The sequence below is a fragment of the Tarenaya hassleriana genome, unplaced genomic scaffold, assembly GCF_000463585.1.
Source record: "Tarenaya hassleriana unplaced genomic scaffold, ASM46358v1 Cleome96, whole genome shotgun sequence".
NCBI lineage: Eukaryota > Viridiplantae > Streptophyta > Magnoliopsida > Brassicales > Cleomaceae > Tarenaya > Tarenaya hassleriana.
The window spans coordinates 356,721-367,487 of record NW_010972002.1 but is presented as its reverse complement, the minus strand read 5'-3'; the positions used below and the strand labels follow the sequence as shown (position 1 = coordinate 367,487).

At 33.5% G+C, this 10,767-nt stretch overlaps 3 protein-coding genes across 3 annotated transcripts in view; 2 read left to right on the top strand and 1 right to left on the bottom strand.

Annotated features, from left to right (window-relative positions):
* The window catches only part of LOC104804812 (probable pectinesterase 29), a 2,288-nt gene extending 1,749 nt beyond the window's left edge, over positions 1–539 (top strand). Inside the window, exon 5 of the mRNA XM_010529177.2 lies at positions 276–539. Coding sequence (XP_010527479.1) covers positions 276–444 — 169 coding nt within the window. The 3' untranslated portion in view covers positions 445–539. The remainder of the gene's footprint in view (positions 1–275) is intronic.
* A 440-nt stretch (positions 540–979) lies between these two features.
* LOC104804828 (protein PHR1-LIKE 3-like) lies at positions 980–5,055 on the top strand. Its single transcript, XM_010529192.1, has 4 exons — positions 980–1,121; positions 3,373–3,449; positions 4,151–4,201; positions 4,858–5,055. The coding sequence occupies exons 1-4, from the start codon at positions 980–982 to the stop codon at positions 5,053–5,055; spliced, it is 468 nt and encodes a 155-aa protein (XP_010527494.1).
* Positions 5,056–6,285: 1,230 nt separating this feature from the next.
* LOC104804827 (ethylene-responsive transcription factor ERF062-like) lies at positions 6,286–7,542 on the bottom strand. Its single transcript, XM_010529191.1, has one exon. The coding sequence runs from the start codon at positions 7,540–7,542 to the stop codon at positions 6,286–6,288; it is 1,257 nt and encodes a 418-aa protein (XP_010527493.1).
* Positions 7,543–10,767: the final 3,225 nt, after the last annotated feature.

The following is a 10,767-nucleotide window of genomic DNA, read 5'->3' as shown; positions in this document are numbered from 1 at the left end:
TTTTATATATATATATATATATATATATATATATATATATATATATATATATATATATATATTTGTAATTTTCCCTGTTTTGATCCGAATCCAACTTTGTTTAATAACATGATTAGCCAAATGTAAGGAGGATGTATGTAGATGTTATACACATACATATATACATAATGTTATACACATACATATATATATATAAGATGTGTATGTATATATGTATGGCATGATGGTTAATTATAAGATGTGTGATGATGAGAATGGGATACATAATGCGGCAGGCAGCAACTAACGTACTCGGAGTACGGATGCTTCGGGAGTGGATCGGACACATCGAGAAGAGTGAAGTGGGAGAAGAAACTCGACGGAGTTGCACTCCGGACCTTGTCCGATGAAGACTTCATCAATCGTGACAATTGGCTCGACCAATTGCCCATCCCCTTCTATTAATTAATGATTTTTCTCCGCCTTCTCCCTCCATATATACATACATATGTGTAATTTGTACCCATTTAATTAATCTAGTTAATAAGATTTAATTTTCTCAAATTATAGTATGTAACATTAGGGTTTTAAATGGTGATGGTTTTTATTTTGATTTTTTTGCTTTAGTTTGGTTTTTTATTTTAAGAAAATAAAAATTTGGGTTTTAGTTAATTATTTCACTAAAATGTTTACAAAATCAAAGATTATCAATTTTTATAGTTTTTAGATTTTAAAAACTCTACAGATCTCTTTCATTATTAATTCCACAATGAAATATTTAACAATGAGTTTCTCCTATTATTTGACGAAAATTATATTATAATATTTTATGGGGTCCGGGTTCAATCCGAGTTTTTCGGTCTATCCGATTTCGATCCGAATACCCATCCGTTAAATTTTCCCATAAATCTGCGTATGACCGGTAACCTCTCTTAAAATCTTCCCCACATTTTCCGTCACTTTATCGGAAAATTTGAAGAGAAAAAGTGGGGAGGGGGCGATGGACTCGGCGATTCAGTCGCTTCCGTTTGATACAAGTGTTGGCGGACAACGGCGAGTACCATGGAGTTCTCTATGGGACCGATCTTCCCTGCTCCATGGGCGGTTTGTCGATACCGTCACTCAGATTGGTGGACCCGACAGTGAGTGTGTGTGTGTATATATTTATGCGTGTAGAGTTTCTGGATCTCGGGAAGAAATGTGGGTTCGGAGTGGGAATATATCTTCTTGGGTGGGCTCTCTTGTGTTTGGTTGCTGTGTTCATGATTTCTTAGCGAAAGTTCGTAACTTTTTTCTTGGGTTTGCGGAGATTTCTTCTTGGTTTTGTGTTTGTTTGTGCTTTGGATTAGGTTGGTCAAGTCAATCTTCGTTTCCTGCGACGAATTTTTCCTAAAAGTTTAGTAATTTGGATGTCTTATAACAACTACTTGATTCGATGAAGCTTTAGCTTACATGTATTGAAGTTTTCACTAAGATTGATTTGAACTTGGTCGTTGGAGATGTGCTAACTATCCTTAGATTTAGATCCATTTTTTGGGAGATTTCAAGTTTCATATTGTTTCTTACGACATAGTGATTTCTTTTCCGGAATCATTTTCTACTTTAAAAGGAAAACTCAAATGTCGGAATCTTGCCAGAAAAGTTGGTTTTTTGTGTGGATTTAGTTGGGTAAAGAGTAAAACATCGAGGGGCAGAGAAAATAGCCATTAACATGTTGAAGTTGAAGAAAGGTGAAGAGAGGTGATATCGCAAATCTAGGTGCAAAAATATGATCAAGTAATAATATTCCTAGACTCAACAATTAACCGCAAGTGTACGGATCGTGTGTAGTAGATAGGATCGAACACAGGGACAAAAATAGACAAAGAATTCAAATGCAAACCCAAGTCAAGATTCAAGGAAAATAATAGGAGTGTAGTGAATAAAACAAATAACGAAAACGGTTGTAAAGTGTGAATGATGAGTACTGCAGGCTTCGGGATTGCTTCACATGTAAGGATCTTTCAAAAGATACAAGCTTGACGGTTTATCTATCCAATTCAGGGAATTCAAGCTCTAAAATAGAGATTAACTCTTCCAAGTCTAATCTCACTATTCAGATTTAATCCTACCAATCTCCCGATTCGATAATCTAAAACTCTGAATGCATGAACGAACGCTATCATGATTCCTAGGCAAATACCAATCTCCCGATGTGATACATGTTCTATCTATTGAATTATTTCCAGGTTATAATCCCATATGTCTATGTGAATTATAACCCTAAGATCATTTAATCAAGCGGCCAACAAGATCAAACGCATTAAAAACAATTCAATAAACTGAATAGAATAGACAAATCCAAAAAGTCTGTAATTAAAAACCAAAGATCCATACATAGCAAATCCCTAACCTATAGCTTTGGGACTATTCGCTAAACATCGAGGTGACAGAGTTCATATCCATACAACAAAACATCGTAAAATAGAATAAGGAAAAAACTCTTAGTCGATTTCTTGGCTTCATGATCTTCGTCTTCTACTTCGATCTCTTGCTTCCTGATAATCTCCCCCTTTGTTGGTGTGCTCTAGGTCCCTTCTCTGGTAAAAGTCTGAATGAGTCCCCCTTGGAGGCTTGACCTAGTTAAGTCTTTCTTTCCTGACCAGATTTGGAAATATTCCTGAAAAATCCCGTAAGTGACACGATCGTGTGAGCACAGGAGACACGATTGTGTGGGACTATTAATGTAGAGTCAGGTTTTCGCGACTTAACCCGATCGTGTGAGTGCAGGAGACACGATCGGGTGAACCATCAATATTACTCTTGTCTTGGCGAAATGATCCGATCGTGTGTTGAAGTAGAAACACGATCGGGTGGATTCTTGATTCGATATAGCTTCCTTGGTGACGAGACACGATCGTGTGAAGGCAAGTGACACGATCGTGTGCAGCATTGAAACTCGTTCTTTTCCGGGATTTTTGTCTTTTCTTTCGATCCTATTGCTTGTACCTGCAGTCATATGTGAACCATGCGAAAATCAAGGCTAAACATGCATTTAAACATCTCATATGATATAAAACCAAGTAGATATGTCAGATGAATTAATGCAAAAGTCGTGTATATTGCGTGTTATCAAGAGGTGACACAAAATTCAACAAATCAGAAAGTTTGGATAGTTTTGTTGGTTTTCTTAATATTTATTTCATGTTTTATGAATCTTCCCTACCTGCAGAGTTGATTTAGGATACTTGGATCAACATGCCCGGTTCATCCCTTTAACGTCTGATTTCTTTCAATGACTGTAATTTCATAGTATATTTTAGATCAGAACACTTTTTGTTGTATATTTTTTTTTGAGATTTGACGTGCCATTAGTTGAGACCTTTCTGAATCTTTTTTCTATTCATCTTACAGAATCAACACCTAAAACTGTTATGGGAACGATGAGGCTGAAGTGTCTAACTATCTGCCAATTTAAATCACATTTTCAGGTTTATTGCGGCCAAGACCATAGTTACTTTCTTTAATCTTGGAGATGTCATCTTTTCTATAGCAATGTGTAACATTTGCTAGATGAGTGGAAACTTAAACTTATAAGGATTTCGCTCATTTTAAATATAAGATTTCAAGATTCATGAAGGCTTAACAAGTTGGCAACGGTATTTTTTTTTTATTTGGTTTCAATCAGGCAATGTATCTGCATAACTTGGAGGCTTTCAAGTCTATTGATCTTGATCTTGAATTTCCCCCAAGTCAATGTTTTGATTGTGTTTTCCCCCTTTCTGCTTGTTTTTTTTATTGCTTAAAAGAAATACCGCTCTGGAAGGCAAACATGCAAGGAATCATCTGAGAATACTTAGGATATTATCTATTCTAGTCTCTGTTTTTCAACCGTCATATTTGTCCTGCTTCTTTGGTATCCTATCAATTCTCTGTTTTGCACCTCATAAACCTATTTGCCGGGAAAAGGACATGAAACTCCGTTGCTCTTCTATGATGTTATTTGCTGAAATATAAAGAAACTTTCCAAGATTATATACTCGGCATTTGCAAAAATCAACAAGTATTATATGGTTGAACCTGTTTTTTTGCATGGATTTAGTTGAAGCCCATATATAAATCTCTCATGACTTGCTCAAATTGGGTGATAGTCTTATTGCATGAGTTTGATGATAAGCTTCTTGTTTTGCAGAGTGCCTTGAGTCAGGATACAGGTTCATCTTCAACACCTTTCATTGAGAATGTTAGCTCAAGAGTAGTTCAAGTGTAGTTAATGTTGTTTTTCCCCTGCCTATTCCCCTGGTTTTCAGCATCTCCTGAATACCATTTTAAGATCAAATCGTACATCATTTCTCCGTGAGATAGGGCTACCAGATCACTGAAGAAGCTTTGAGAGCGCAGATGGAAGTCTAAGGAAGATTACCCAAGTAGTTGAAGATTAGTTTTCTTCTCGTCTGATTATCTTCGTGAAAATACAAGGCATATGATTAGAGATAAAGTAATTTCAGTGAGACATCCTACGTAAGACATAGTTAGATATGAACAATGACAGAACCTCAATTTTGACATTATCTTGAGGGAAAAATAATTCTTCTAATAATAACATTGTCTCTTGGCTAGCTGACCATGGAAAAGAACATAGATAGATGATACACGTGGTTCGGGTTAATGCTTACCTCCCATGTAAAACTTGACGCCTAAACCCAGTACATGAGGATACATTTTGTTAATGTTCTATATCTTACATCATACCTGAGAAATGCAGTCTCGAGATCCTTGATCATGCAGGATTCAATTTAGTATCTCTGCCCAAAACAAAGGAATAAACAACTTGATGGTAAGTTTCTGAGATGATTCTGCCATCAGTGGTTTTGAATACTGTTTTTTTAGCATGCGCAGGGTGTAATGGCAGCTCCAAATGAGAGGATAGAGGCAAAAGGGAAGTACCTAAAGGCGATTCTTGAGAAGGCTCTAGATGAGAAAACAACCTCATTTTTCTGGGCTAGAGGCCTCAAAGAGAAGAGCTCTCAATCGGGTGTCAAGGAACAAACGGTCATGTTCGAGACAACCCAAGATGGCGATGCCATCTTTGTCTGAACACTGGCATTAACAATAGAGCAGAAGACTATAAACTATTGAGGTGAGAGCTCTCTGATCATTGTTCAAATTGGAGAGAATTCTGTGAAGTAAGATATTTAAACTATTTGTTATCTATTGTATCATTCATTATCTTCATTTTTACTGTTTTAACAACAATAATGACGTTAAAATTTTATATATGTGTGTATATATATATATACGTCAGTTAAGATTTGGATTTTCTTTGCTGGCTCGGAGGCACTTGCAAGTGTTTATGTACATGTTTTTGTCTCTTACATGTTTTGTGTTCCTCGGGTAGCCGCACAACTATCGGGTTCTCATATTTATATTTATTATTCAAAACAGATAAATTAATAGAAATTACAGTTTTCCGATTTTTTTTCAAATTGGAGATTTTATTTGGATTTTGTGAATTATTTAGATGTTTTGTAAAAGTTGCATAACTTTTTTATATTTTTAAAAATGAATTTATTTGGGTTTGAGGATAATTGAAGTTTTAAATGGATTTGAAAAAATGATAAGTTTTTTGTTGTTTGTTAATATTTTCTTCATTTTGGCTATATAAATTATTTTTAATGTGTAATTAAAAATTGATATTGTCCCCAGTATTGTTTACGTGAATCACATACAATTCTCTTTCATAAAAAAGGATTGACATTTGTGTCTAATAATTAATCGGGATTTCGCCATAGCATTAAAATTTTAAAACTCAATTTAAATATTATATTCTATTTCATAATCTCTGGCAATAAGGTATTCCAACGATATATTAAAAATAAATCAACCTAGAATATCGCAATTGAAATTCCTCCATTCCATTTTTCCAATAAACGCATTTGTGGGTGAAGAAAAATAAAATAAAATCATCATGATCCAAAGGTGCATAGCATATTATATTGATGATGATAGGCCCAAAAATAATAATTAATCATCATTATTATATTAATGATGTTAATCATCATATCAAATTAATGTCACAGAATTCAATTTTGATGGGTTCAAATAAAAGCCCATAATTTGATGATTATGATAATGATGATGATTATGATAAGGTTACTCATGTGAAATGTAGCAAAACAAAGCAAACTCAAATCTGTATGTATAAACCTTGAGAACATGAACAATATATGTTCAAGATTCAAAATCTTCTAATTAATTCAGAAAAAAAAATATATGAAAAGAAAATAAATAACCAGTAATCATAATAACTTATGGGTTTGGTTTTTGTCATGAAAGACCTTCTGCAGGGACCAAGAGAGCATCCCAGATCATGTCCATGTCCAAAGAAGGCATTCTACTCAACTGCAAACCCTCTGATTCAGACATCACCTCCTCATGATGATGATGATGATGATGATGAACGCTACTTTGCTTCTGTTTCTGTATCATCACTTCTCCTCCTGATTCGAGTTTCCGGCTCAAATTCTTGAACGATCTCGTGCTTAACCCGCTCTCAGACAGATCAATCTTCTCCTGCGACGCTTTCTCGTGATCAAAACCAATGTTCTTCTTGTCAGAAGATGACATCTGACGAAGCTTCGATTCCAAGAGCGAGGCGATCATGTTTCTGAAGGAGCTTGTCTCGAGCTGTTGCCTGAGATCAGGGAAGTTCAAGTTGGCATATTCACCACGCAGAATGTAAGCGGCCGTGTCATAAGCCATAGCTCCTTCTTCTGCGGTGTGGAAGGTCCCCAACCAGACACGAGTTCTGTTCCTTGGAAGCCTTATCTCTGCAACCCACTTGCCCCATTGCCTTTGCCTCACCCCTCTATACATCTTTCCCGAAGATGTTTTGTTGGGACTTCTTGATGATCCAGTGAGCTTCATAGGCTGAGTTTTGGTGGTACTCAACCAGTGATTTCCGAACCCTTTGGAAGGATAGTTGTTGGTTAATGTTTTGTTGATCGGTTTCGATTGGTTTTGATCTGATTGGAGCAGGTTTGGGGTGAAGTTGTGGCTTTTGCAGAAAGGAGTGATGTTATTGTAATCACTGTTGTTGAGATGTTCGGTTTGAGATAGTTCTAGAAAGTTTGGTTCCCGTAGAAACAAGTTGAGGATTGGGGGTTTTGGAGGTGGCTGATGATCAGAAACACGAGGAGATTGTGATTGAGATTGTGTTGGATGAGGAAAAGATTCTAGAAAGTTCCAAGGGACAAGAGATTGATGAACATAAGTGTTGAACTCATCTGAAACAGTGAAGCAGCAGCTTTTCTGTATGTAAGAGCGATAAAGCACGCTGTTTGATGCCTCGGTGACTGGAGACGGCGTTGACGATGATGACGATGATGATGAAAAAGAAGAAGAAGGTGAATAAGACGGCGAAGAAGGATATTTCAGACCGTCCAAGAATCTTGGAGCTCCTAGAGGCTGCTCTGATCTCGATGAATTCAAGATCCCATGAAACCGAGAAGACAGGAGGAGCTTGTTGTCTTCATGCAAGAAGCTATTAGTTTCCATTTTAGGAAACTGGTTTTCCATGTTCATGGCTTCTGTTACTTTTGTTCTGAACATGAAGCAAACTGAAGATGTTTTTTTTTTCTGTTAATACGAAACTGAACGAGGAATAAATGTTTATATATACTCACAAATGTTTGGGTAATTACATGCATCCATACATACACATATACATATATATATATATATATAACAATTAAAAACATTATCGTCTGGCTCAGATCTGCCAAACTTAATTTGTTCATTTGTAACAACAACTATAAAGTCCCACAAATACCTTTTGATTATATTAGCCTTTAATTTTGCCATCTGGCAATTCGTTCGTGCTTCCCATTCATTATCTGTAACGTGTATATATGCGGCTATATTCATCATCATCCATTACATGTGAGAAAAAAAAAAGCATAACACATTTTCTTAAATTGCAATTGTTACAATAACAATAATATATATATATTGTCCTTTTTCACTTTGGCTTTCTTTTATACGAGGTTACAAATTTATTTTTGTTATGTATAGGAAGCTTAGTGCCAAAGCAATTTAATAAATAAACTAATATTCCTAAGTGTATTTTAGGTTATCCTTGTGGCATCTATTTAACCGTGGTATTTATAAGATAAAATTCCCAAAAAAAAATACCTGAATTTCTCATTTTTCACAAAATAAAATTTAAACTTTATTTTTCAGTAAAAAAATACACCCAAATTTTATGATCTTTGTCATTTTTAAATCTATTGTTGACGTGACATTCCGACATCTTATATGTCAAATCAATATTTTGATTATATTTTACACGTCATCATCCACATATCACGAGATATCGGGATATCATGTCAATAATATGTTTAAAAATGATAAAGATTATAAAGTTCGAATTTATTTTTGACTAAAAAATAAACTTGAAGTTTTATCTGATAAAAAAACAAAAGTTTTATTTTATGAAAATTGAAAATTTTAGGTATTTTTTTAGGATTTTTTCTAGAGAAAATTTGCACCAGTATCCAAAAACGTCACGTTATTAGAAATCTATATTTTTTTTTCCTTCCTTTGCAAACTATACCTTTTTATAATTTTTTGACAAAAATACTCTTATTTTATTGTATAATTTCAATGTTGCCATTATTCAAAAAAATTACAGCATAAAAAATATATTTTATTCAGAAACTCTGTTATCTCGGAAAACTATTTTTTTCATCCGAAATAATTATTTTTTATCTCTGAGAATATGTTTTTATTTGGTTTAACTATTTTTGTATACGAAAAAAATAATTTTTTTATCAAGAACTGTTTCTCGTCCGAAAAAATTATTTTTTCATTCGGGAAAGACTTTTTTTTTATCCGAAAAAAATGTTTTTTTATCTGAAAAAGTCTATTTTCGTTTGGGAGAATACTTTTTTTTTGAGAAAATTGTTTTCATAGGAGAAAAAATATTTTTTATATAAAAAAACAATTTTTTTTATACATGAGAACTATTTTTCATTCGGACAAAAAACGTACACTCCCGAACGAAAAACAACTCCCTCGAAAAAAACAGTTCTTCCGGACAAAAAAACAAACTTTTCCGAACGAAAAACAGATTTTTTCGGACAAAAAACAATCCTCCTGGACAAAAAACAGTTCTCCCGGACAAAAAAAAAGATTCTCTCGGATAAAAACAAACTCTCCCGAACAAAAAAAAATCTCCCGGACAAAAAACAGACTCTCCCGGACGAAAAACAGTTCTCCTGGACAAAAGACAAACTCTCCTGGATGAAAAACAGTTTTCCCGGACAAAAAACAGTTCTCCCGAATAAAAACAGTCTCTCCCGGATGAAAAACACCTCTCCCGAATTATACGGTTTCCAAAAAAATCTGCTTTTTATATTGCACATTTTTTGGGACGCTAAATGGCAATATTGAAATTATACAATAAAATAAGGGTAGTTTTGTAAAAAAATTATAAAAAAGTATAGTTTGCAAAGGTCATAACTATTTTGTCATACTTTGCAAAACACCATATCTTTTTGTCACACTTAACCAATAACCCCTTTTTTCTATTTATAACGCAAACCTAGGAATGAGGTTTTGGACCACAAGGTATAATTGACTTCTCTACTCAAAGGTTTTTATTTTAATCCCATATTAATATAATATATCATATCATATATACTGAAAAAAAGAAAAAAAGAAAACAATGTGTTATATGATGTCCTAAATTTTATTTAAAAAAACCCAGAAAATGACAACAAAAGTTATTCAATTAGTTTTTTTCTTTCCCCACAAAATATAATATCTAGCTTTTAAGAGTCTTTAACATCCAACTAATTAGAAAGGTTGAGAGAAATTCTCGTAAATATTTATGAAACATAAGTCTTTTTGACATATTTTGTAGGATAGATTGACCTAATTACTGTGACGGTAACTTTTTTTTAATCTAAATAGTATATACCGATATATATACATATATATGTTAACATTATATAATTTAAGAAAAAAGAAAAAGGATATCATTAATTAACACAAGATATCAGTTAACCACTGCACAAGCTTATAATTAGAGCCTATAATTATTAATATTATCATTAAATATAATGATTATCTTCTAATTTGGACCTCTAACTTAAACTTTAATTAAAATCAATTATTGAGGAAGTCATGGGCTGTCTTTTCTCCCAAAAGAACACATACTCCTCAACTACCATGGCATTTAGAATTTGCCCACAATATTTTGTTATTGTCAAAGTAACCCTAATTAATTTTAAATGTGAGCTTCTACTTCGCCGTATATGCCAAGGAAAATTCCCCCACAAAGCTCTATAGTTTTCCATGAATTTCAAAATGCATATATTTTTTTCTAGGGTTTTCTATCGTTCTTCAAATTCTTGAAACACGTATAATTTACACATGCTATTGTGCAAAATAGTTTGAGAAAATAGATAAAAAAATATGAAATGCAAAACAAAATCTAAAGGTGAGCATATAATTGAGATTTTTTTTTCAATTAGTAAAACACGATATGCGTTTAGAATTTATATCATTCTCTTTACACTCGAATAAAATCAATTTTAGGGAAAAACATGTACAATTTGATCGGAAATAAACATAAGGAAGAATTTCTAAAACATCTTAAATTAGGGGTCGGTTTTAGAAGGTTTCCGACTACTCTCTTACTTTTCTTTTCTCCACATAGTATTTGTGTGTCCTTTCAGATGACTGTTGGGACGTTTCATTATTTTCGATATGAAAAAGGAAAAAAAAAAGGAAACCCTAATATAT

What these genes read in the sequence shown, in the direction of transcription:
- LOC104804828 (XM_010529192.1), top strand. Translation starts at nt 980, where the DNA reads ATGGACTCGGCGATTCAGTCGCTTCCGTTTGATACAAGTGTTGGCGGA. An exon ending in TCAGATTGGTGGACCCGACA is followed by an intron (nt 1,122 to 3,372) that starts GTGAGTGTGTGT and finishes TTCATCTTACAG; the next exon opens with AATCAACACCTAAAACTGTT. An exon ending in AATTTAAATCACATTTTCAG is followed by an intron (nt 3,450 to 4,150) that starts GTTTATTGCGGC and finishes CTTGTTTTGCAG; the next exon opens with AGTGCCTTGAGTCAGGATAC.
- LOC104804827 (XM_010529191.1), bottom strand. Translation starts at nt 7,542, where the DNA reads ATGAACATGGAAAACCAGTTTCCTAAAATGGAAACTAATAGCTTCTTG.